The 27,505-nt window shown below is 41.7% G+C and overlaps 1 protein-coding gene across 3 annotated transcripts in view; it reads left to right on the top strand.

Moving 5' to 3' along the window:
- The window catches only part of ZNF516 (zinc finger protein 516), a 134,582-nt gene that overhangs the window by 91,718 nt on the left and 15,359 nt on the right, over window positions 1-27,505 (top strand). For all 3 annotated transcript variants that reach the window (XM_054018971.1, XM_054018970.1, XM_054018972.1), the window contains exon 3: window positions 23,378-24,856. In XM_054018971.1, coding sequence (XP_053874946.1) covers window positions 23,378-24,856 — 1,479 coding nt within the window. The remainder of the gene's footprint in view (window positions 1-23,377; window positions 24,857-27,505) is intronic.

The following is a 27,505-nucleotide window of genomic DNA, read 5'->3' as shown; positions in this document are numbered from 1 at the left end:
ATTTACCATAATGCCAACGCATTCTTCTGCTGTCGGAGATGATAAAACATCCTTAAATGGTGTATTCAGTCTTTGCTATTTTTGTTTGTTTACAATTCATTAGGCATCTGTTGACAGCAATGTTATGAATTTCTTACTTGATTATGTTTATATTTGTGACTCTTTGTGAACTGAGGTGGATGGATCAAAATAGGAACCACACCCAGATGAATGTGCCAAGGGATTTTGGGTGCTCAGCTGGAAGCATCTTTAAGGATACCTGTTTTTTTCAGAAAGTACTGTATGCCTGCCTTTTGAAAATCAGGACTTTTTAATATGTCTCAGGTTGGGCACCTAAAAATGGAGGCACAACAAATCACTAGTAACTTTTGAAAATGTATGCTAGTGTTGGGCAACCTGTGAGGTTCGCTGTTCCCGGTCCATGGGTGCTGTGGGAAGCGGTGGCCAGCCCGCGCCACTTCCTGCAGCTTCCATTGGCCAGGAACGGTGAACTGCGGCCACTGGGAACTGCGGACGGCTGTGCCTGTGGACGATCAATGTAAATACTGTCTCATGGCCCGCCAGGGGATTACCCTGATGGGCCACATGCGGCTCACGGGCCGCAGGTTGCCCACCACTGATGTAGGCCCTCGAATACAAAACTCCTCTCGCTACCCCTTTGAATTTTTGCTGCAGAATGAGGAGTGGTGCTAGATTGAAATCCCCAGAATCAACCCAAGGTCTACGCGTTTGGTTTCAGATTTAATCAAAAACACAAAACCACTTTTTTTTCTGATTCCAATGTGGATGTAGCCAAAATCTTGTGAGATCGGTGGATTTTTCAAGACTTCTGCCATTTGAAGCCAACATCTCCTTTCACAATAGTTTGGTGCCTCGGAACACTTGCTCTAATTTGACATCCCCAGTCCCAGCCTAAACATGATTTGGATGCAAAAATCAGATAATTTCTACTCATAGTACTCTGTTCTCTTATTACATCTGTTATCTTCTATTAATTTGTTTGCCTTTCTTTTTTAGTTACATATAACTAAAGGTTTGTCCTCTAAAATATATTTACCTGATTACTCCTTAATAATTCTCTCTCAGTTTGAGCTGTGAAGGCATTACTAATTTTTGAATTTGTGAGCACCCTATATTTCCTCCCTCTGTTCTCATCTCCTTTTCCCTTTATTGTGTTTTTCCTGTATTTAGCTCTAGTATCTAAACAATTAGAGTTTAAATTGTATTTTCCTGCACTTAAGTGTGTGAGAGTTGATTACCTTACATCAGCAAGGAATGGCTCTGTTAGAGGTAAGATAGAGATTGGCATTACCTCATTCTCCTACTAGCTGCATGAATTAAATCCCTATTTTATTTATGACAAGTTTCAGAGTAACAGCCGTGTTAGTCTGTATCCGCAAAAAGAAGAACAGGAGTACTTGTGGCACCTTAGAGACTAACAAATTTATTAGAGCATAAGCTTTCGTGGACTACAGCCCACTTCTTCGGATGCATCCGAAGAAGTGGGCTGTAGTCCACGAAAGCTTATGCTCTAATAAATTTGTTAGTCTCTAAGGTGCCACAAGTACTCCTATTTTATTTATGTTGTTCTTAACCAGTGCAGCCATGAGCTGAAATTGAAATCTCTTTAGCATCTCAATTTTCCTTACAATTAGACACCTTTCATTCCCGGTGAAGATGCTCCTTCCTATAAAGTAGACAACGCTTTTACCCATTATACTCTTATTAGGCCATTGATTTCAATTAAAAATCAATGATACAATATTGCCTATTATGTAGAAGAGAATATCTAAAATTCTCTAGTTCTTGTCTGCATGTCTAATTACATCCAGGAATCATCTCTGTTCCCCAGACCAAATACAGCCTCAATTATAAGTAGGGCTTGATTTTCCCTTAACTTCAAGAGTTACGTTTGCACCTGGGGTGAATTTGGTCCTTTTTGTTAAATACACCATATTAAAGTAGTCTGAGCTGTAACAGAGAGAGAGACTATTTTGTCATATTTACAAGAATGAAGTGCTCCCCCTCTGATCAGAATACTCAATATAATGTTGATAAATGACTTCCGTCCCAATAATTCAGGATTACACATTTAATTATTCAGAGCATAGAGAATTTTCTCAGCCCCTTGTCTGAGCTCAAGAATTACTTAGCAAAATCTACAATGAAGTACTGTGAGATATTTTTGTTTCCTTTCTCTGTCCCATTGGTAATTCACACATTTCATCATAGCAAAAGTACTTTAATCTCTCTAATGGTGAAGTATAATGGAATAATATTCACAAATATGTCGCAATATTGCTATCATTGATTTCAAATTCTATCCAAGAACTTGTTGTAGTCCAAAAAGGCCTTGAAAAATGGTCAACTCCCTTATGAATTTATCCTGGAGAGGATGCAAAGTTGTTAGAAACCTTAATCATATTTGGTGATGTTATACTGCCATTGAACTCCTCTAAAACAAGTTTCCTTATATTGTGTTAATACATTCAATAAGGATGAAACCCTCCCCAGTGCAGAGGGCTTATCCAAGGTCACTTGCACCAGGAATTCCACTCCCAGCTTAGGTGGTGCATAAGGCCTTGGGAGAGCTCTCTGCATGGGGAAGAATTTCACCCCAAAAGGATACAGCTACCTAGGGTTACCATACGTCCGTTTTTTCCCGGACATGTCCGGCTTTTCAGCAATCAAACCCCCGTCCGGGGGGAATTGCCGAAAAGCCACACATGTCCGGGAAAATGGCCAGGGGGTGCTCGGCCGGGGATCGGGGGCCGGGCCGGGGGACCGGCGGGGCTGGGGGGTGCTGAGCGGGCCGGGGGATGCTTGGCCGGGGGTCCGGGGGCTGGCGGGGCCAGGGGGTGCTCGGCCGGGGATCGGGGGCCGGGCCGGGGGGCCGGCGGGGCTGGGGGCCGCTGAGCGGGCCCGGGAATGCTCGGCTGGGGGTCTGGGGGCCGGCGGGGCCAGGGGGTGCTCGGCCGGGGGCCGGCCCAGGCTGGAAACGCCGGGGGGGGCAGCCTGGGCCGCTCCTCCTCCCCCCACCCCCCCCTTACCTGCTTCAGGCTTCCCGCGAATCAAATGTTCACGGGAAGCAGGGGAGGGGGCGGAGTTGGGGCGGGGACTTTGAGGAAGGGGCGGAGTTGGGGCGTGGGCGGGGCTGGGGGTGGGGCCGGGGTCCGGTGGAGTGTCCTCCTTTTGGAGGCTCGAAATATGGTAACCCTACAGCTACCTCTTGGGTTTGCTGTACTTGGAATACCTCTTGGGTTTGCTGTACTTGGAATACCTCTTGGGTTTGCTGTACTTGGAATTGACAATCACCTGAGTTGGAGCCACATCAACATTGTCAATGCTTCGTCTTGCTTCCTATATTATTAGCAGAGTAGAGTAGAGGGTCTGAAATTCCCTAACTTTAGATGAGTGGCTTGCAAAAACATGAAAAATTCTTTGTTCTAGAAAAAATCACTTAGGGCCTATCCCTCAGGTATAGCTAGATGATTACCCTTTATAAATTATGCAAAATAACATAATCAACATGGACCGTAACTCTCTGCAACGTTCCTCCCTTGCTGCGACAGTTAATTAGATTTGCATCACCTGTATATATCTGGTATAATCACTAATGCATTTCTGAGGCTGGGACATCTTTACCTTTGTAACTTCTCATGATGCTTTCCAACCATGTAATCTGAAACAATTAAAAAAAGATTAATAAAGGAAAAAAGTAATAAAAGTTAAGTTGCCTGTTGATCTGTTAAAAATTACTTATAACATCCTTCTTTGTAGACACTTATTTCCTTCGCACCTGTAACGAATGTGCCAGATTTTCAAAGCTACGTAGGTGCCTAAAGATTCAGATAGGTGCCTAATGGAATTTTCAAAAGCACCTAGGAATACCTTTGAAAAGTGCCACCCATCAGCAGCAATGGCGGGGGGGGGAGGAGGGGGACTTGATGGGGGCGGGGGGGAAGGGGGATAACCCTAGCATGACACTTGCTGAGGAACACCAGATAGCTCCTCCACCCCACCTCCCCTTGAGCAGTCTGGCACCCATTGGCTAATTGGGAACAAGGGATGCTGATTGTCCTGCCTCTTCCTGCTCCAGGATGTAGGCCACGTGGTTCTCAATGACGTTTATTCATACACATTATCTACCCATAGCACCTAGATACTGTGTAGACTGGAGATTCAGCAACACATAAATAGACAGATGTGTCAAGCTTTAAAGTTCAAATACTACATGTTTTGTGCAAAAAAGTTTTGGTGCCATTGGATCCCCCTTGCTAAGATACCAGAGTGGAGAGTAAAAGTCCATGAAGTCTCTGCATAGATGATGATGCCTTCCACATAGATTTCAGATCTACTGAATCTCAGGCTGTTCGTTGGAGTTGAACATCCCGGCCTGTGCCTTGGTCATCTGGTTAAAAAATGCAGAAAAAACATAATTTAAAAAATGTGCTCAGCATTTTTTGTCACATTTTCAAAAATATTCTACCATATGGTTAAAAAGGAGCAACCGATTTTTGCAAAAAAAAAGAAAAAAAGAAAAAAAGAAAATGTTAAGGAAAACGTATCAAAAACTAGAATTTTTTCTACCAGCTTTACACCCAGGAGTCAAAATTGCCACTTCCCCTTCAGCACCCTCAGTGGAAGAATCAGGGAAAATCAGAGAAGTTTCCTTTATGAGCCGCCTTCTTCCTCTGACCCTCACTGTGTGCTTTCCCTAGGAGAGGGGAAGGTTGGTCCTGTCTTCTTATCTATCTATGAAAGTAAGTTTACCCAATTGTTTGTTTACTTATCTGAAGTAAATTATTAATTCCTACCAACCTCCTCTCCCCTCATTCAGTGGTATTTTGGAATTTAAAAAAGCAACTGTGGCCATCTGATTAGAATGCTAATAAGAATGCAATTCAGAATACCAATGCAGAAAAGGCAAGGTTTTGGTACATTTCTACAGTGTTTCTCTAAGGAAGAATATGGCCCTTGATTGCTCAGAGGGTTTTTTTTTTTTTTTTTTAACCAAAGGGTTAAATAAGAGAGGGGGAAAAAGATTAATTGAAAATCGCTTTCCTGTCTACTTTTTAGGGGCTTAAATTGTGAGACGATATCGGCTAACTGTTCTGAAATTGAGATAAAGTGAAAATAAAACATTGGATCTGAAGAAATAGTAAAGGAAAAAATCAGTTTTTAGGAAATGCAGATACATCTTGGGTTGAATTCTACCCTTGGAGATTTGTGTGCAACTTCCATTGACTTGCATTCATGTATCTTAGGGTGGAATATGTTAAGATGAATCTGGAAGATATTGTATATTCCTTCTAATTTCCACTTGTTGGCCAAAGCTTGATATTCTGTCAGTTACAGTTTCCAAAGAAACTGGGACCACACACAATGCAAATTGAAAGACTGTGGGTTGGTTTATAAATTGTGAACAGGTGCCATCTAGTGATATTTTGAGTAAATGCAATGTATAGTGGGCATGCTGGAAACAGCTGTTCTCCGAATGAATGCCAGCATCTTATTGTATTACATTCTAAACAAAGACCATTTATATTATCAAATGTTCCTTGTCCGGAACATTATAAACATTTAGCAGTTCTAAAAAGTTTCAAAACAGTTGAAGAAATGGCTTTGCCTTTAAAAAATGGGGCCAGTTGTTAACATTATATGTGGAAGTTTTTAAACAAAATCATACTGTTTCAATACAGAGTTATAATTTATTAGGTTGGCAAAAAGCTCTTAAAAGGTCACTTATCTCTACTGTCTTTCAAAGATTTCATTATTCCCCACAGCTGTATGTAGAACTGTCAAACCTATCCTTATATCACAAGCATCCAGTTTAAAGGATGACACATGGTATTGTAATGGAGTTTGTACATTGTTAACCTAATGCATTGACCCTGTGTTGATTAACTACAGCCAATGCAATGTTTGGAAACAACAGAGATTCTATATTCATACTGAGAGGCACCCATAGTAGTAGAAACTCAAATGGGAAATATACTGGCGCATGATACCCAATCCTGCAATCCTTACTTGAAGAAGACTCTCATTGACTTTCAGGAAGTGATGTTAGTGGTCTTTTTGCCTGAGTAAGAATAACAGGAGCTGGCCCATGGGCTAAAGTTCCCAACTTGCTCTAACTCTTTTTTTTATTTATTTTAAAGTAGTTTAAAGGGTCGGGGTCAGCACAAGAAGCCAATAAAAACCCATGTGCAAGGCCCCCAAGGAGGAAAGCCTGAAAGGTGGATGGTTCTCACAAGAGTATAGGAGTTAGCTTTGTTCAAAAACTGTGTAGTTCTGGATGGGGAAGGGACATGGTCAAGGCAGCTGGTTGGTTGATTCATTGCAGTCCCCAGTTGATTGAACACACACCCCACAGTGGCCTCTAGCTACAGAGCTTCTGTGGAACCTAAACTGTTTCTCCCAACCACCACGAATGGAAACCACCACCTGTCTGTCCTCCTTCAAAATGAACCCCTCCCAGGATCAGGTGACTAGGTGAGGTGTAATTTAAATGTTGGCAAATCAGATCCACAAGTTTCCTTTACCGTGTTGTTAATCATGTCTTTTGTTTTTTATACTTTGTTTTGTTTTTATATAACAGAAGCTACTTTAATGCTTCTTCAGTGCTGGGCCGTTGCCTGTGGGAGGAAAATATATGTATTTGTTATGAGCATGTCTGCAGAAGTTGTAGGAAGGATGGATTTACAAAACTCAGGTGATCTAGCTGAGGAATCTAGTACTAAATCATCCTGGCTGTCAACTTCGGTATCTTAAGCCTCTATTTCTTTCCCATCAAAGAGCACACACTAAAACATTCTAGGTTACTATTATGATTTTAAAAAACTATACAAACATGTATAATGGCCGTGGAAATAAGAGATTTGTATGCACTGCAGTCTCGTGATATATATACATGACAAATTATATTATAACTGTGCTATTTGGGAAACTCTGTGGTTTCTAGAATGTGTTTGTGGCAGGACAGAGTACAATTGTGTTGCAGATGGACTGAGAGATTTGGACTGTAAAACTTGAAGTCATTTAATTACATGTTAGACCCTGACTTCATGTGGAAGAAGTACACTCGATTTGATTACAATGCTGTGAGATACATAACTTAATTTGTGAAGATATGTAACCTCATTAACCTACATATAGTCAGGCCTGCTTACTCTGAGTCACTTTAGAAGCCACATTTTTATGTTGATTAAAGAAGAAAATCCGATTACCAAGTCAGTTTTGTATACAGTTCATGTTATAAAGATTAGTTACCACCTAAACCTTGCATAGCCAGACATGCAGATAAACCAAACACAGATTAAACAGGTCTGAAGGAATATACTTAATGTGAATCTGTGTGCGCCTATGTATGAAAGGATTTAAAAAACATTTTATTGATACTGACATTGCCTCATCGCCATCACTGCAATAGTACTTATGCCTACTGTTCTTCCTCCTATCATACCCTGATTGATGGGAGCAAAGCAGTGTAACTACTTACCTTTTCAGTTTTGGAAGATCTATTCCATGTATAGCAACTGTGTCTTCCTTACTGATGATGATAATATTTAAAAATCTGGATTATATGGGCCTATTTCTTAGGCTTGGTCTTTTTTAGGCCTTTTCCTGGTCTTCTTGACGTCAGTGGGATTTTGCCAGTGGGAGCAGTCTGAGGCCTCAAGTGTGATGTATATATATTTTTTGTACGTTGTATGTTGAAGTATGTTGATAACAAGAGTATATGTCTTAAGACTAATGCAAGCAGCCAAAAGGGGTCTGCTTTCTATAGTATGACATTTTCTTTTTTGGTAGCATTAATTGTGGTCACTCCCCATTTTTCCTTTGAGTTTTGCATGTTTAAAACAACTGAAAGCAGTATCTGCAAGTGTTACACCTCTTGGGGTAAGAGGTCAAAACATAGATAATGTTTGCCACAATCCTTCTCCTCTTGTGCCCCTTCTCAAAAACAAAAAGGGTAAGGAGAAAGGAGAAATCCAAGCCACTTTCCAGTTCCTCTGGATATGTTTTCCTCTATTTTTTAAAAAAAGGAGAACTTCCAAATTAAACCAGCCAGTGGCAGTGTTTTTCAGCATTTCCTTTGCTTCTCCCGCACTTAAAGCTTAAGCCTTGTTACTAATTGGAATACTTGGGGAAATTCCTGAATTCACTGTGCAGTAGTTCAAATACTGAAAGTTTTACAGTATTAACAACAATCCTTTATCTCTTCCTACAGTGGTGAGTCGTAGAACTAATTATGACTCACTGCTGAGCTGTAGAATTAATATTTCATTGTATATGAAACTTATTTTAAACATGATATATTGCTACCAACCTTTCCAAATTGCTAAGAACTTGGGAGCTTTGAGTAAGCCAATAAATTCAGTTTCTCACAAGCATTAAAATTCACTCCTCAATTTGAAAGAAAAATTACCTCAAAATAAAACTTTAAAAGTGCAGTTCACCCCAAAATAATCCCCTCCTCTGCTTTCTTGTTCATGGAAGATTCTTGTAGATTCTAAGATTCTTTGTCCATTAGCTCTTAAAGGGGATTACTGAAGTTGCCAGTAAATGGCTAATGTCTTTGGTGATCTCAGTCAGGCTGTCACAGAGTTGTTTCATGCTCGGGCTGAAAGGCCCATTGACTTTTTTAGAAATGCCACACATAGTTATTGTTGTAGTTTCCTCTGTTCTTTTACAAAGGAGCAAGGGAGGACGCAGGAAAGAAAGGAAAAGGATATGCAGTTTTATCTAGTATTTAATCAGCCAATGGAATTTACTGGCATACAAACTCATCAGGATGAATACTGTGGCTGGAGGCAGAGCCTTTTACCTCTAGGCAACTGGTTCAAAGGCCTAAGTCAGTGGGGTGGCTTAAAGTTATCCAGTGAAGGTTTTCTATGGCCTATGTGCAATTAGTTTGGTGTGAATTCAGTTCCTAGTGGATGGCTGTTGCCATCACCACAATGGATACTTAATGGCACCCTATTTGGCAACCTTAGCAGAGAGGCCAAAGTCTTGTGTTTGTAGCCACTTCCTCTCAGATCTCCCCATTTCCCACATTGTTTCCCGTCAGTCCATCCAAAAGACAGCTGCTAAAATAAATTTTTCATCCATCCACCACCTCATCTGTCAGACTGCCTATGAATCTTTCCTCTGGCTCCCTGTTGCCTGCTGTATCTGGTTTAAACTTCCCAGCCTCACCTTCAGAGTTCAGCTCATCTCTGCCCAGGCTGCATCTTGGATCTAGTTTCTTATCTCGTCCCTCTGATCCCTTTGTTTCTCCAGTGATGACATCCTAACCATCCCATTGTTTCTTCTGATGTGTCTTTGCTCATTCATTCTGTGCTTCATGGAATGACCTCCCAATCCCAGTGTACTCATCACCACCTGCCTTCTAATTCAAATTCTTCTAAAGACTAGCTTCTTCTGTGAGGCCTGCAAACGTTGAGCCACATCAAACAACTGCCATTGCCATCTCAGCGTTACATAACTGGGGAACAGCTGTCCGCAATAAGACTTTCAGAAAACATAACATTCCATGTTAACACTTTGTTCTGGTGTTACTATGCCTTCCTTAGACTATAGGGCAGGGGTTCTCAAACTGGGGGTCAGGACCCGTCAGGGTCATGAGGTTACTACATGGGGGGTTGTGAGCTGTCAGCCCCCACCCCAGACCCCGCTTTGCCTCCAGCATTTATAATGGTGTTAAATATATTAAAAAGTATTTTTAATTTATAAGGGGGGGTCGCACTCAGAGGCTTGCTGAGTGAAAGGAGTCACCAGTACAAAAGTTTGAGCATCACTGCTATAGGGTATGTCCACACTGCAGTCAGAGGTGAGACAGCAGCATGTGTAAACATACCTGAACTGTCTTTGATTAGCTAGCTCGCAGCGTGGCAGCATGGGTTAGTTGCTCAAGTACATACCCAGGGTCCTGGGCCTGTGCTGCCGCAGCTTCACTGCTATTGTTATTCAGCTAGCTAGATCAAAGCCAGCAAGCGCGTGCCTGGGGCGGCAAGCTGCGGGGGGGTAGCCTGCCAGTCACTGTGAGGGCGGCAGTCAGGTGGCCTTCGGCGGCGTACCTGCAGGAGGTCTGCCAGTCCCGCGGTTTCAGCGGTAATTTGGTAGCGGGTACGCCAAAGCCGCGGGACCGGCAGATCACCCACAGAAACGCCACCGAATCCGCTTGACTGCGGACCGCCTGCAGGCATGTTGCCGAAGGCCGGCTGACTGCCGTGCTTGGGGCGGCAAAAAACATAGAGCCGCCCCTGATCAAAGCTAGCTAGATCTAGCTATGATTGCCCTATAGGCATACCCAGTGAGTGCCTCAGGGGTAGGGTCTGTATTAGTTTGCTTAGTGCTGTAGAAGACACAAGACACAAACAAATAGCAACACAGATTTAGTCAGCATGCAGCCTGAAATACAACTTTGACACCTATTGGTTCTTCTTGCTGAAAGTTGAGATACATTTGGTGGGGCCGTGTGGACTGTCTGTGTTGTCCTGTGGATAAAGGACTTGTTTTTCCAGGTTTCTCAACCTGACATCTTTCACCAGCACCAAGCTCACTTACATCCTATTTTGTCTAAGTTTGGGCTGTATTGTGCTCTATGCAGGAAAAATTTGTGCATGACCATGACCCAGGAAGCTTGACACTATCTTCGGTAGGGATAGCTCAGCCCATAGGGTTCTAAAAGCAAGAATGTAGAAAATTGTAGTTTGAATTCTCCCCTACTTCTTGCCTCATCTTCTGTTTCTGGGCTTCAAGGTTTCCTTTCTTCTCCTCTTTGGCCACTTGGGATTTGGCTGCTTTTTGGTGTGGTTACTGACCTCCCCATTCCCATTTTTTAGTATTTCTTCTTCCAGTTGCTACCATGCTTTGGCTCTTTGGAGACTTACTGTTCTTAGAGCTACCTGAAGGACTTAAATTTTTAGAGATGCTTTTTAACATGAATTGTCATTTCATCTTATTGCTTTGATCCTCTTCAGTCATTGCACTCCATCATGGTGCTGCATTGACTATGGATATCATCCACTGGCCTAAAATGGCTGTCATGTCTTGTACCCAGTGGAGCCTACAACCGATATTGCTGTTGCTTGTTATATTTGTCTCCAAAAGTCTGCCATCCTTGCTATCCACCAGCTGCCCTGTCATGGTTCTGACTGCCTTGGTTCCTTTCCTGTCAAAGCCCCTTATTTCCGGGCAGAAAAGAAGCAGAAATAATGGTCTCGAGACCTGTTGGCAGCATGCCTACTACTTCCCTCTAAAAGTGGTTTGGTTTTGTCAATTCTGTAATGCCCTTGGCTTCTGGTAGCAAGAATTAAGCATTTTATCAGTCTTTCCACACTCCTGGCTTGGAAAGCCTCATTAATTTAACAATACACCTCTACCCCAATATAATGCTGTCCTCGGGAGCCAAAAAATCTTACCGCGTTATATCGAACTTGCTTCGATCCGCCGGAGTGCGCATCCCCGCCCCCCCCCTCCAGAGCACTGCTTTACCGCGTTATATCCAAATTCGTGTTATATCGCGTTATATCGGGGTAGAGGTGTACATTGTAAGGAAGGAGAACAGGTGGTGGTGAAGTAGCCAAGATTCTGGCATGTCTGAGTGTTGGCACCAAGAAGATTTACCAGTGTTTGGTTCTCTGTTTGGAGTGCCTACACAGGCAGGCAGCCGCTTGTTAAAACAAAAATTGAGTCATCATTTTCCATCTCCACTGCAAACATTTTTTATGCATCTACACAAAATGGATTTTTCTTTCCATGCCTGAATTATAAAACCAAACCAAACCCCAACGCTAATTTAGTTGTGCATCCTGCTGTGTTATTGATCCTATGCCCTTTCTTTCTCCTCCTTATCTGCACCAAAGCTAATGAGCAGGGCCAAACACAAAGGCCTACCTAGCTGCTGCACAATGGAGAAGTATTGTGCTTAGGTTTGGGACCAGCTTCATAATTTTATATGATATTTCTGGTAGCTGTGGAATTACCTCTAAACTGTATTAGGGTCAGATTGCTGTGGTCTTGCCTAATCACTTTTATTTTTAGAGGGCATTAACTTATTTGCCTGACCATGTGGTATATTTGATATCCTGTACATGTTCTTACAGTGTCTGTGATCAGGAAAATTTAAGGCAATGTCAGATCATACAGTTTTATTTTGTCTAGCAAAATATCTAAGAGTATATTTGTATTCGTGATGTATATCTGTATTCCTACTGTATCTCTATTTTGCCCACGGTTGTTATATTTATTGTTTACTTGTTAAGCACCTTCACTGGGCTCAGCACTGTGAAGAGATAGAAGGAGAAATGGTTCATGCCATGGGGAACTTACAGTTAATATTGACAATGTGCCTCAGCTCTGACCTGGAGGGACACATCTAGGGGTGAGATGTAGTTAAGATTCCATACTCATTGAGTCCTTGGGCTCTTTCCTGAGACTGTCAACAAGGTGCCAATTTGTATCAGCTGTAGTGGTGGTTTCTGCCCTGAGGTTTACTCTAGGGATCAAGGAAGGCTGGTCTGAAGTTAAGGCCCAGGACTAAAAATCAGGAATCTTGGTGGACAAGTCACTTAATCTCTCTGTGCCTCACTTTTCACTAGTGCAATTGAGAGGGCACTGTTGGTGAAGTGCTCCCATACTATTATAGTAAGCCATAGATATGTCTATAAATAAATACACAGGTCACTCAACTGCTGCCACGTGATGATTCTAATTCATCACCTACCCTAGACTAGTGACAGAGGTGAAAGGGCTGGTATCTCATTACCAGTTCTCGGAGCCATCCATTTCCCCATCTACATGGATTTTCTAAGCATCATAGTTTAAAAATGTAATTAAAGGCATGGACACAGATACTCCATAAAAATAAAAACGTAGAGATCCCTGCACTCTATGGGAGTAGTGTAGCCAGCTGAGGCCAGTTCACCATTCAACCTGAGTAACACACTCAGCTATAACTCATGAACATAAAACTCTACCCAGCCTCTCTGCTGGACACAGTGCCAGCAATTTCTAGGACACAGAACCCCAGAACATACCACCTTGAAAATAGGAGGCTCTGGGGCAGTGGTTCTCAACCTATTTATCATTTTAGGCCCCATCCAATACTACCTTTATGGCCCTGAGGGTGTTACATGGGCCGCAGCTGTGTGCTGATTGGGCTGTAGGTTGAGAACCACTGCTCTGGGGCCTCAGCACAAAGGTTGCCAGATTGAATGAGGCCCTTTGGATGGGTCTTTGAAGGTGACGTAATAAGGAAGCTATTATGTAGGGGGAGAGTAGAGCTTATTGTATGTAGGGTTTCTCCTGAAAGCCTCTGGAGTTTTGTCTTTGGAAGCCTGGAGGGTCAGTCCCCTAGATAGCTAAGAAAAATATTCCATAAGGAAATGTATATACAAATATCCATCAACACACACAGTCAACACCATATCCATTTCTTTATTCCTCCTGGTACCTTGGCATCATCCTCTCTCTTCAGCCTGCTGAATTTTACACCCACACTTAATTGCAAAGTGCAAACCATCTTATTATGCCTGAAAAGCAGATCAACCTGGTACCATTTATATCGACAGTTAATTGTGCCACAAAATTGGATGCCAGTTTCAGGATCCTTTTACAAAGGTGACCCGTTAGGTGTGACATAACTAAAGTGTTATGTCTATGCAAAGTAATCTGTGGTCTTACTGAGCTAGGGAATACCTTGTGGAAGGGGTTCTTTTGTATGGTGTAATATAACTGATCTCATTTTACCTTGGAATGGCAAGTTTGCATTAAATATTTGTTATCAATGTTTTCCAATCAGTTCTGAGGCCTTTCAGATTTTTACCAAGATGCAAGCCTCATACACCTAGCATCTCTGGAAATAAAATCTCCATGTGCAGCCTAGAATTGAACAAACTTTATTGAATTAGTCTGCTGGTTGCCTATTCATGTTTTCTGCTGCCCAGATTGTAAGAGCTCAGTAGGTTTTATTTTCACAAGCAGCAGGTGTCCTCCCAGACAATGCTGGAGAGATTAGTCAAATTCAGAATCAAGAACGTTATGAGTTGTGAATTCCGTTAGCATTTTCTCATTTGTCTTGTGGAATGTTTCACAGTTCTGTTGAGAAAGTGAAGTGAACAATATAATGGGTCGTTTAGCCATTCATGTACTGAGGCTATGGTTACCACAGAACTTGGGTAATGCAATATTTAAAGTGTTTGACAGCAAGAATAAAAAGTGCAGTTTGTGGGTGAAGCTGGAAGTTGCAGAGTATAAAATTATAAAATAAAACAAATGGCCCTTTGGAATAAATTTTGCGTTATCCTTCAGAGAGTGAGGGGAAATTATGAAAAAAAAAATGTTCAAGAAACAACTGGAAATAATGTGGTCCTAATAAATGTGGAATTCAGAGCTCCAAGCATCATTCATTTAATCCTCATGGCAAGTGCGATAGTACAACCTACTTTGAGATGGGAAGAGTAGAAATAAAGACGCTAAATCGTGTCAAAGAAAGATTACAAAAAGACTTCAAATTGTATTGTGCAGATAACTGTTCTCTCCCCCCCCTCCTCCCGCCCAAGAAATGTCGATACAAAACATGTATTTCTTTTTTCTCTGTACCTGTAGAGGCATTGGTTTTCTTTGTCCAGGCCCTTTACTAGAAGTATTCAGGTTAAAGTGGCCAGTAATTTTCATGTCTTCTTGCACTGAAGTTTTCAATCATGAGATTAAAAAGTAAATAAGAAGTCAATTCAGGAAATCTGAGTAAACAGTCCAAGGTATCACTGGAGACCATAAACAATCAGTAAAACAAGAATTAAAAGGCAGCAAGTTGGCAGGAATATACTCAAAAATATTATCCTAACATGTTAATACTAAGAAATATAAAAGAAATGTACCCATTACCCAGGTCTCCACATTTGCTACAAATAAAAACACACTTGTATTTTAACTAATCTTTGGCTGTAACAAAAAAACAAAACCAAAAAGACATTCTTCAAATTCTCAACTACTGTAGTAAAACGCAGAGGCAACATCCCCAACCCGTAGCCCCAGTTAGAGATATATCAATGAAATGTAATAAGGAAAAGCCAGTGTGGTGTAAAATAGAAAGTCCTACTTCACAACTAGATAATCAGGGAATATGTGGCTGAGTGGAACAGTTGGAACTTGTTCTTAGATTCCTGAGCTCTGATTCCTCAGATTGTTATTCCAGTTTACATTGCCGTCACTCCGTGAAAATGAGTTCATTAGTGAGTCAAGTCTGCTGAAGCAGACTGACCAAACTGTGTATCAGTAAAGGCCTGAATCTCAAGAACTATGGTCAATTTATGCAGTATAAAGACTTAACAGCCAAAAAAGTTAGCCATTAAGTGTCACTTCCAAAATTAGTACAAGAAGGAAGTGGGGGTGGGTGAGGGGTTGGTTAATCCTGTCCCTTGTACAGCTCAATACTACCCTATTAACTGCTAGTACAGTGATTCCAGCAGTGTGTGAGGACTCCAGTTTAGTCCTTGTAAGTCTGCGTCCCTATATAAGGTCAAGTCCAAACTTTGTCCCGTAAAGGTTCAGTTGCCTCCCACATGGCTAGGAATGGCACTGTGGTGCCCTACCTCAGTTTCCGCTCTTCGGGGCTCTGTAAATAAACTCCACCAGTCCAGAGTCCTTAAAACATTTCCCTTATTTATGTATTCATTCTTATATTATTCATAACAATGTTTAGTCATGGGGCTTCTCCCCTTCACCTGGAAAAGAGTCCTTTTCTCTCCTGGGCCCCTCCCCAGCCTTTCCACCTGGAGTCTTTTCCCCCCCGGCGTCTCAGTCAATCCTGAGGCTTCTCCCCTTTTCCCAGGAGAGGATCCAAGCCTTCCAGCCTCACTCTGGTTCTACCCTGCTTTTGGCAGGCCGCTCCTGGCCTTACCTGGCTGGAGTCTTTTAGTCCCAGAAGTCTGAGAGTCTCCTGCAGTCTTCTGTTTTCCGCATCCTAAAGGAGCCACTTAGCCCTCTGCCAGAGCTTCCTTTTCAAGTTTGTTTCTAGCTCTCACCTGAGACACTGGTGCGCTCACCCCTCCATCATTCCCCAGCCTTCAGCCCTCTCTTGCTCAGAGAGCAAGGGCAGCTCATCCAGTGTGGCTGTACCATCCTAAGTCCTGCCCACTGGGGCGGACACCAGACTCAGCGGCAGCTGTCCCTGGTTGCACTAGTCCGGGAGCATGCAAAACACTAAGGCTGGTGCTTGCCCCAGTGGGCGGGGCTGGGGGCAGTATAGCTATGCTGAAGGAGCTGCCCACGTGGGATGCTGGCTCTTGCGAGTGGTGGCCAGATGTGTGGCTGCTTTTACTGCTGCCGTTCCCGGTAGAGCCCTGCCATGGATATAAATTTGGTATCCATGCAGGGCTCTACTGGTAATAGATGTTTGTCTGACTACACTTTGGCCACCACTAGATAAGATATTTGGGTCCAAAAAACTTACTTTGAAATCACACAACTTCATTAACCTACATTACTGTTGGAAGCAATGGTGTAGTCCAAGTTCAAAAGTTGGCCTAGCAGTTGATTATTAAAGAGAATCTGAAAAAAGTGAAGAGCAGTTCTGGAAGCACATTTAAAAGAGTTTATAAATAATTTTGAAGTTTTAGCAGCATCTCAACAACAAGGAATAGAGGTTATATTTATGCAAATTAAACACACATGGTGTTCTTGAAGTATGTTGCCTCTTAGAGTTTAAAAAAAAATGAAATAATTCTGAAGAGAAAACATGTCACTGTTTGAAGTTATGACTTTCCCTTGCAAACTGTCCTACATTTTGTTTTGGAAATGAGAGGCCTTTGTATTTAAGCTCAAGTAGATATTGAGTAGGCCTCAACAGACCTATCTTTTTACATTGCTGTAGCTTTTTTCCCCTCAGTACCATGATGTCTCCTTCTCTTTTTCCTCTGCCTTCTCTGGCCCTAGAGAGAGAAGCAGATAGGAAAGAAAAGCCACATTTTGCATTCTACACAGTGCAATACTGTCTCCCACCCCTCTACCAGTATGCTAGAGAGGGCAGTGGTCTGATATCATTGCTAGAAAGACAAGTGAGGTACTGAGGAGCAGGGCCGGTGCTTCCACTAGGTGACCCTAGGCAGTCGCCTAGAGCGGCAGAATGTGGGGGGCGGCATTTCTCCGCCCTCTGCGGAATTTTGTTGGCGGGAGCTTCTTCCGCTCCAGGTCTTCGGCGGAAATTTGGCGGCTGGTCCTTCACTTGCTCCGGGACCTGCCACCAAAGTGCCCCAAAGACCCAGAGCGGAAGGACCCCCGCCGCTGAGAACACAGCTTTAAAGGAGGAGCTGCCGCCGATTACTGTGGAGGAACGCTGCCGCCTAGGGTGGCAAAAACCCTGGCGCCGCTCCTGCTGAGGAGCTGCCTCTTCTGCTTGCGCCCACTCACTAATGACTGTTGCATTTAAGCCCTGAAAGAGAGGATAGCAGAGGAGAGGTTAGAGATAGTACAAACAGGAAGAGAAGGCAGATACTATGCAGGTGGAATAGCACCCTCTGCAACAGGGAACACATTTATGTAAGAAAACACATCCCTGATGACAGCCTAGTCAAACCTGCAGGACAAACCTACTGCTAAGTAGGATCATGGGACCCAAATGGCAGATTGTCTTATGCTCTATAAGAAAGCAAGGCTGATGACGTGTTGGGTAAATATGCATGAAATGATCAGGATTAGTCTATACCTGTTTTAGCATCTGTCTCCAATGCAGTTCTGGTCTGTGGATATTAGCCTTTTAAGGTTTTTGACTTGTTTTGCAGAGAGATGGGAAAGGCCTAGCAGGCCATCCAGTCTATCTGCCTGCCTAAACTGTTAGTATATCCCCTTTTAGCCATCAGTTAGCCAAGCTATATGTACTTAACTCTTTTACTCTTTCTTCTTAAGTCCTTTCCTCCAGCCCCCTAATTATTTTGTTGCGGTTCTCTGAACTCCCTCCAGATTGTCAGTATTTTCCTAGTAGACTGCTGTCCAGTACTGTGGCACCTTTGAGACTAACAGAAGTATTGGGAGCATAAGCTTTCGTGGGTAAGAACCTCACTTCTTCAGATGCAAGACTTGCATCTGAAGAAGTGAGGTTCTTACCCACGAAAGCTTATGCTCCCAATACTTCTGTTAGTCTCAAAGGTGCCACAGGACCCTCTGTTGCTTTTTACAGATTCAGACTAACACGGCTACCCCTCTGATACTGTCCAGTACTGTGTACCAATTCCATGTACAGTAACTAGAGTGATGTAGAAAAGAATAATTGTGCCATCCTGTCCCAAGATGTGATGCGTCTGCAGCTCAAAATTGTATTCACTTTTTTGCTGCCGTATCCCATTCTATTATATTCTATTTAGGGGATTATAATGTGCCCATCACCATGATATCTAAACATTGGGGTGATGCGTTAAGCAACATTACTAATGTGTCTCATGCAGCACCTTCTGCCTAGGGGGAATATATATTTTGTGGTTGTTATCAGATGCTTTTATTTGTGAAAGCTAGGCTGAAGAAATATGTATTGCAAACTCATGTCTAATTTGGGGTCCACTATTACATCTATCTTTTTCGGGATCAGTGCTTTCCAGATTTGTCCCTTCCACTGGCCATCTGATTTTTTGGTAATTTCCCCTCGCATGTCTTAGATTGCATTTTTTCTGAGCTGAATCTCATTTTATTAATTTCAGCCCATGTTTTTATTCTCTCTCAGTCCATTGCATTTTTTCCCTGTTTGCATTGGTTTTTGCAACTCCAAATTTTAAAACAATTTACTGAGGGTTGTGGTGGATTCTCCATCACTGCCAGTTTTAAAACCCAATATTGGATGTTTTCCTAAAAGATCGACTCTAGGAATTAATATGGTGAAGTTCTATGGCCTGTGTTATAGAGCAGGTCAGACTAGATGATCACAGTGGTCCCTTCTGGCTTTTGAAACTAAGAATCTATTGAAGAAAAAAAAAAAGATTTAACCTGAAATTTTAATTTAACATGTTGTTTAGTGTCACTTCTGGATCATTAATGAAAATATTGAATGAAATAGGACTCATATAGCTCTTTACAGTATCACATCTAGATACTTTCTCAAAACTAGATACTTGGCCTTTTATCATTATCATTATCATTTGTCTTCAGCCAAATTTCAAATTATGTGATAGTGTTCATATCCAAGTGAGACTCTGTATCAGATGCTTTACTGAAACCTAAATACATTACATTTACCTCTTTTCCTTCATCCCCAAATTTTGAAATGCTATCCGAAAAAGCAGTCAATTTTATCTAACTAGTTCAGTTCTTTAGAAACACGTGCTTCATATTGATCGTGGTTCCATTATCTTCAGATTTTTAGCCTGGTTTCAGAGGCTTTTCCTCATTTTACAAGAAACCCTGTGAGTTAAAACAGATGTACAACCCGTTCTGAATATTGGTTTGGTAGGGAGCAGAATACAAACATTTCTTGTAACAGTTATGCCTGCGTTGCACTGTCTATAGCAATATTTTAACCAGTGATTTAAGGAAATAGTACCCTGTTTCAGTTGGGGTAGGGGGGCTGGGGACCAGGCAAAAATATTCATTTTTTGTTTTACAGCTGTTACTAGATCAAATACTGTCTTCTATATACCTATGTACAGAGGAAGAATAGGCCATGACTCACTTCTGATTGGTTACGTGTGTTTGCAGGGTTGCAGTTTAATCTGAATGTTAGTAGCCGAAGAGCCAGTGAGAAGTAGTCTGGGGATTAGAACAGTGTCACAGCTGTGTTTTGCTTTGCACTGACCCAAAGTATCTCTTGGACATGCATGTGAATAGTGGCAAAACATTGTCTATATATGGCATAGATTTTGGCTTATGGAAATGCTCCTGAGCCAACCTGTTAAAGTTGCTGCTGGTATTTTGCCTAACGTATCCATCCATCCTGCATATTGAGGACATCCCTTATGTGGTGTTGAATCTCAGTTAAATTGTATCCAAAAAGAAGCTACAAAGACCAGTTAAATACTATGCTTTGTAATCATCTTGCAAAGGATCATACATTATAAAGCAGTGTGGGCTGGCATGCCTTGTTTTATCTCTGCATAATAAACCTCTGGAACTCATTGCTACAACATAGTATTGAGGCCAAGACAAAGTAGCATTTTAAAAAGATTTAGACAGTTATATATGAACAGTAACATTCACAGTTTTATTAGTTAGTATTTAAATGGATGAGTGATATGAACCTTCCTGCTTCCAGGCACAGACCAATCACTAGCTGTCTGGAATCAGAAAGAAATTTCACCAATGGGTAGAGTATTCTGTAATCGTCCATTATGGGTTTTATTGTTATTTTTGTTTTGTTTTTGCATCATCTTCTTAAGCTGCTTTTACCAGTCAATGCCAGAGAAAGGATTCTGGATTAGATGAGCCACAGCTATGATGCGATATGCCAGTTACTAGGGTCCTAAAAATAAGCTTTGTCCTGGATTTTTCATAGTTATACTTTATTTTCAGGCTTAAAAAATAATCAGACTCCTCCTTTTTGGTTCTCTCTCTTATAAACACACACACAAACACCTTTTCTTTTTCTGTATCGCCTTTTGTGGTCTTTTTGCTCCTCGCCTGTGCACTTTCCTGATCGCCTCTCCCATGACAATGCCGAATAAGCAGGTCTGCTCTGATTGCCAGTGATTGATGGCAAGAGTGGCTTCTTGGAGTACTGAAATTTTCACGTCAAGCAAAGTGCCTTCTTCTGAATGGGCTTCTATTCAAAGGCTGGTGGGCACTGAACTGTGGGTCCAGCTGAGCTGACCTAGTTTGCAGGATTTTAGAGACATCTTATGAGTTAGTGGGATTCTTTTAGTGAAAATATGAATAATTGGAATGTTTAGGAGAAGCTCTTCAGTGGTGTTTTGGAGCTATGACCCTTTACAGCAGCTGAGGATCAGCCCCTCGGAGTCTTCTCTTTACCTCCTGGTGTACCATTCTGTATGCCAAAGAACACTTCCTACCCGAGGTGCTGACTTAACTGTGCATTAGTTAGTGTATAAATGATTTAATGTATTTCTTCATTCTGCACTGCATTTCTCACCCAGACAATCCTCTTTCCCTGGTAGCTAAGCTGCACTAGTGTGGATAGAAAGATCAACAGCCTATACCAGAGCTCCCATCCCTGAATCTGTACCATTTGTTGTTAGGTGGTTTGGAAGAACTACCTTTTTCCCTTGTTCCCAGGCTCCTGGTGCTTTCCCAAGTCCAATCCTACATTGAGTATATCACTACTCCAATGCTAGTTCAACTCCATAACCTTTGCTGGCATAACCAGGTGTACAACTTGTGCCAAGGTGAGATCAAGTCCAAGAAGTATCAGACAAGCACAGAGCTTCGGAGTAGTAATGGGCTTCTACCCCAAGTGTCCATTTAGCACCCTAATCCATTTCAGATTCAGTGGCAGCCAGTGTTTCCCAACTCCACAGTCCCATTGAGCAACAGTTCCACAGTCTGTCTTGAACCCCTTACTTACTGTATGTTGCGTTCAACCTGGCCATTAGGCTGGTGCAGTCTCTATTGTTTATCGCTACAATTGAATGTTTTATTATTTACTTTAATTTATTATTTAGCATGTTGGTCAAAGGACTTCACCATTTGGAAGCCTAAGATCTAGTTCACAAATATTTAACAGATGTGCTTTGAAAATAACACAGATGTGCAGTGTCAAATTACATTCCTGCAGCAGTGTCTTTGTTTCAGATTATACATTTATCTGGTTGTATTGTTCATTTTCTTTCAGAAGGCCTTCCTTCCCTATAACACAGGAAAAACAAGTTTTTTGCAGACTTTATCCCTTTGAGAATTTGAAAGAAAAATGATCTTAACAGAGTGAGCATTCAACCTTTATAAGATTGCAAATCTATGGGTTATTTTTAACCTAATTACACTGAATTAACAAAAGCTTAAGACTTTTTGCCTGAATTAAAGTTGAGGCTAAATAGACTTTATTTGCAATGAAACTTCAGCCTAAAACATACTTTTTACATTGTGCAAGTTTAGAATAATGCCTATGGCGCCAATGTTATATTAAACAGTGCTTGATTTTCTAAAACATTGGCTTTTATGAGTTGATGTGAGAGGATATGCAACTATAGAATAGCTCACTCATTCCCCATCTTCACTACTCCCCCAGTTATGGTGATCACTTTGGATTGTTGACATTTTAGATGGAACATGGTCCCCTTACACTTGCCTAACAGTGGCTCATTAACTCCATGTTAATTGAAACTGAAAGTTTGTCAGATGACTCAATTCTGTTACATGTTAAATGGATTCAGTGAAGTAAGCATTACTGCTGTGATGAAAACCTCTGTGGAATTGATTGTGAACTGATTTGGAGGGATTCAAAGACTTTATCAGTAGCTCTTAAAGATAAGCATTTTGAGAACTATTGGAGTTGAGGAACATTCTAAGTAATCTAATCATGCTGTTTTCCCCCTGAACTTCTATAAAATCTACCAACTATGTTCCATTTCTGAACTATATCTTAGATAAAATATTACTTTCGTTGCATGTCTGAGGATGGGAGGAAGAATGGAAAAAAGGAAAGAGAAAACAGAAAATTGAAAATCTTGTTTTAGTTAGGTATTTTAGGCATCCATACCGATCAGCAAATTCAGCAGTCACAAGCATACCTAAAATTCAACACAAACATAAAACTATGTTAAAATAAAGTTGCATTTGCTTTTAAACTGACAAAACCCAGGAAATTCAGAATGTAGGCTGTCTTTACCTCATCCTATTATACCTGGGTATTGCAAAGGTCTCTGTTAAGAGAAGGATTTATGGTATATGCCATATGTGCTGCAGTACTTATATAAGACCTTTATATGCTAGGTTTCAGTGTGGAGCCGATTTTTATGGCTGAGTTATAAACCCTTTGAAAATAGAGGCTTGTAATGGAAACAGTGAAACAGTGACAGACCTTTAACTAGTTCAGTCTTATCTGGCTCCATTATCTTTATTTTTGTTAAAGCATTAAATGGCTGCATATTTGTTTATCTTTCTCTCACTCTCTGAATTTTAACAAGTTTGGATTATCAAATTGTTCTTCCTTTTAAAATGTCATGAACATGCATCATTAGATAGTTTATCCAAACTTCAGAGTGATGCTTTCAAAGTAAATTGAGCTATTGTGTCTTATTACAATGATTTTCTTGGTTTTATAATACATTTAGTTTATAGGACACTTAATAACAGAATAACTGCCTCAAGTTTGCTTCCCCCTGCTCCCCCATCTTTCTCTGTCTCTCTGTGTCTGTGTATCTTATTTTAATCTTGAATTTGATTTCTTGGTTTTGACATAAGTTGGTAATTTTTGTTTTTTGATTGTCCTGTTCAGGTAAAAAGCCATACCACTGCAGTTTTTCCGAAGAGGGGGCAATGGTAACATCTCAGGTAGAAGAGCTTCCTAAATTTGGAAGGGACAATGCCAGAGAAAAAGATGTCAATGAATCTAAACCAGAGCTATCAACTTTGGTATCTACCCTGGAAAACAATATCAAACGGCCTTTTTCAAAGTATGAAGCTCAGAGAAATTCTTCAGACTTAAAGATGCCAGCATTTCAACCTAGACAAGAGCTTCCTTGCTCCAGTAGTACTGCTGACTTTGCTTCAGGAGTGGGCCAGACATCTTTAGATGCGGTAGTAGACTTGAAAACCTCATTGGAAAAGCAGGCTGGTCACCCTAAAGAAAATTTCTCAGACTTGTGCAGGGAGCACCCTGTTCTCGAAAAAGGGAGAGAGGCACAAGAAATGGTTCCACTAGATTTAAGTGAAAAATCAACGAGGGCTGATTCATGCAATAAGGGTTTTACCTCATCTTTGCAGGCTGATTTGATTGTCCACCCTTGTCCTTACTGCAATCATAAGACCTATTACCCTGAAGTCCTGTGGATGCACAAAAAAATTTGGCACAAAGTCAGCTGTAACTCGATGGCTCCACCATGGATTCAACAAAATGGATTCAAGAGTATAAAAAACAACTTGGTTTTTCTGGCAAGAAGTGGACGCACTGGTCCTCCTCCATCCCTTGGTGGTAAAGAATGCCCACCTTTGCCTGTTGCCAGGTTTACACGCACTCAAGTTCCAAGTGCGTTGCCAGGATCCAAAAGCAATTCTTCCCCTGTTGGGATGACTACAAAGCCTGGTAGTATGCATCAGTCTAAGGACAGCCATTCATTTGGCCACTGTGGTTCACGGTCGTCAGGTCTTGATGGGTACAGGCAGCCCAAATCAAACCATACCCAGGAGCAGCACAGTATAGCAGCACAACAACCTCAGCTTAAAGCTAAATATGAAGTAAACTCCAAACTGATGCAAGCGGGAAGCTTTAGCAGAAGCCTAACACCCACCCAGACAGTCGTATCAAGGCCCACCTCACAGCCTGCCAACAGTAAACAGGTAGAGAAGTATATGATTCCCCAAGGAAGTGCTGGTTTTCACCCTTCAAGTAAGCACTGTGCATCTGACCCGATAAAAGCCAAATTCAACCCACCGCCTCAGTATCACCCTCTGTGTAAAACTGAGCAGTACACTAAACATGAAGATCAGTCAGTGCCTCAATGGGAATCTCACACCAAGGCTGGGAATGAGATGAGGACATTGGCAAACTGCACAACAGGAACAAGAGCGAGTCCACTAATGCAGCCTCAGCCTAGCACAGCAGGAGCTTCTCCAGCTTTACACTCCATCAAACAAGAACCAGCATCAGAGGGGCACGAGAAACGTTTGGACATTTTTTTTAAGACCTACATTCCAAAGGACCTTGCTTCGTTGTACCAAACCTGGGGTGCCAATAGCCCTGTGCTGGATCATGCAGGTAAGGCTTCTACATGCTTTTTGTTTTGGTTAATTATATTGTTTTCCCATTTTGTCCTTCTACTTGTCCTTCAGGCTACGTCTACGCTATGAGCTTAGGGTTGTGATGCTAGCTCTCATCTGAGCAAGCATGTTAAAAATAGTAGTGTAGCTGCTGTAGCACAGGCAGTGGCAGTGGTGGTACATGCTAGCGGGCCTGATTACATGCCCCGGTGGTTCAGGCAGGTTTGTACTGGAGTAGCTAGCATGGTGCTGCCACTGCACTGCAGCTGCACTACTGTTTATACTTGTGCTAGCTCAGTGAGAGCTATCACGAGAATGTGTGCACAAGTTGGGAATCACACCCCTCGCTCGCAGTGTACATGTAGACATAATTGATAAGAACTCTGTTACTCAGAATATTAGCAATGTTGAGTGGGTTTGAGTAGATTTCCTCAGGTACAGTAGTATGGTAGATTCCCCTCCCACACACTGTGTGACATTTCTATCACAGGTCAAATGTATTTGTTTCCTCGTAGAGTGTTACTAGTCCTTTGTCCCGCTGTTTCAAGTAGGCTAGAGTTACACAGATGTTCTGTCACACTAAGATCCTAGTGATCCGCTGGTCCTGGCACAGATCATAACTTTTTCACTTTGGGCAAAATAAACATTCTCTAGGGCCTAATTCCTGATGCTATTTTGGCTATCTTGTTCAGTTTCCTCTACACATAGTTTTTCCAGGAACAGACAGACATACTTACACATCTTTCTAAACAAAGAATCCTAAGATCTTCATTGTCCATATCTTTCAAAAGTAGACAGTCACTTGGAAAATATTACTATCTTGGGCTGTTTGTATGTGTCTAATTTTACAAAAATGTATCTGTCAGTTTACTTTGACAGGAAAAGCATATGTATAAATAGCCAATTTAAAGTTCAGAGGCTAATTTGTTTTAATGTAGTTTTACAAGCAGCATTCAAAAAAGTACCGTGAATTTCCTTCCATCTGTCTCTACCCTTCCCCACCCCTCCAAAAAAACCACCTTTTTGGTTTTGAAACTAATCACCACCGTCTCTCTCTGACTTCCTGCCAGATTTTGCGTCTGTGGAAACTGAAGATTTACTCTTGGGGTGGGGGGGGGAAACCCCTGGGAGCAAGCGTTTTTATAAATTTAAGATTGTTTTTTTCACTTTTCTTTCAGTAGGATCTGTGCAACATGAATCTTTCTATAATGAATTTAACTCAAACAGAACCCCTTTTGTCAGATCTTTACTATAGGAGCTCAAGATTTTCATTCACGGAGCTGAAAGGAGCTGGGGAGTGTAATGCTTTCTGTTTTGTCAAGGTAGAGTTGCTAGATTTTAAAAACGTAAAACCCAGACAGTTGTAGCTAGGGAAGAGGACAGCATAGAGATGGTTTTGGTGGAATGCCTGGAAGGTGTGTGCATGATGATTTTAGCAGTCATGGTGTGGCTAGGGAAAGAAGACCCATACTGCTGGGTTACAGGCTTGCTGGGAGGTTTTTTGGGAGGCAGTATGGCAACATGAGTCTGCTCAAGAAATGGTCCTAGACATGCACATCTTGACCAGCCTGTTGTCTGTTTTGCTTACTAGTACTATCTCTCTTCATAAAACACATTGAGATCTATGTATGAAAAGTGCTAGATAAGAGCTGGGTGGTGGTGGTGTTCTTCTTGACTGATTGATGTTTCCTTCAGTTGGCCCCAGAGTGTGAAAAGGTTTACAAAAGCTAGCACTAAGCACCTGCTCTTGTAAAGCAGGAGGGGGAACAGGGACATTCCCCGTTTCCAGGAACACATTGTCACAGTAGCTTGTTCGTGTGTCATCTGTGCTCAATTTGTTGGTTAACTACAGGCTATTTTTCATTTGGCCCTCTCTGCTCATAGGGACATTTTCTAAAAAATTTCCACTGCTGCTAATGTTAGTTCAGCTCTGCCAATGTTAACAACTTTGGTACCTTACCTCCTGGTGACATTATTTAACATCAAGTCATGTAAGCCTGCCTGGAATAGATCTGATTGACACAATGAGCTCCCTCCCAACTATGCTAGCCAAGATGGAGAGGAACAGGAGGAGCACCATGAACCTGACATCAATAACTGCAGAAACCAGAAGATGCACAAAAAATATTGGGGCAGAGCCAGGCAGAGGAATTCTATAGGAAGGATTTACTTGCTGATCTACTTTTTTTGAAGTAGAATTTTACTGTGTAAATGCTGCTTTAGGGGGAGATTTTCAAAGACACATATGGAAGTTAGGTGCACTTTGACTTTCAAAGAGAGTTGGTTGCCTAGCTCTCATTTGTGCCTTTGAAATCTCTTCCTTAACCTAGAACTGTTTGTAATGGCCAAGTTTTAGAATTTTGTGGCTTGGTTTTCTTATATGTGGCCTTTGAACAGCTTTCTTAAGCTCATTCCATATAGAATTTGCAGATCATTGGTGCCACTACCAGTGACCTGCAATGAATTGGCATGGCATTGTATATTTTTCAGAGGACTAAAGGTAAAACTGCTGCACATGAAAGAGACAGGATTCCACCTGTTAGAATGACGTAGCAAAGCCCAACTCAACTCTTCCCTCAATTACATGCAGTCAGTCCCAACCAAGGACAGAATTATCCCAGTGAGTCTTTATTATGCATTACACAAA

This window comes from Malaclemys terrapin, chromosome 2, assembly GCF_027887155.1.
Source record: "Malaclemys terrapin pileata isolate rMalTer1 chromosome 2, rMalTer1.hap1, whole genome shotgun sequence".
NCBI classification, from domain to species: domain Eukaryota; kingdom Metazoa; phylum Chordata; order Testudines; family Emydidae; genus Malaclemys; species Malaclemys terrapin.
Note: the sequence above shows the minus strand (reverse complement) of the source record. Positions and strands in the feature narration are given on the sequence as shown.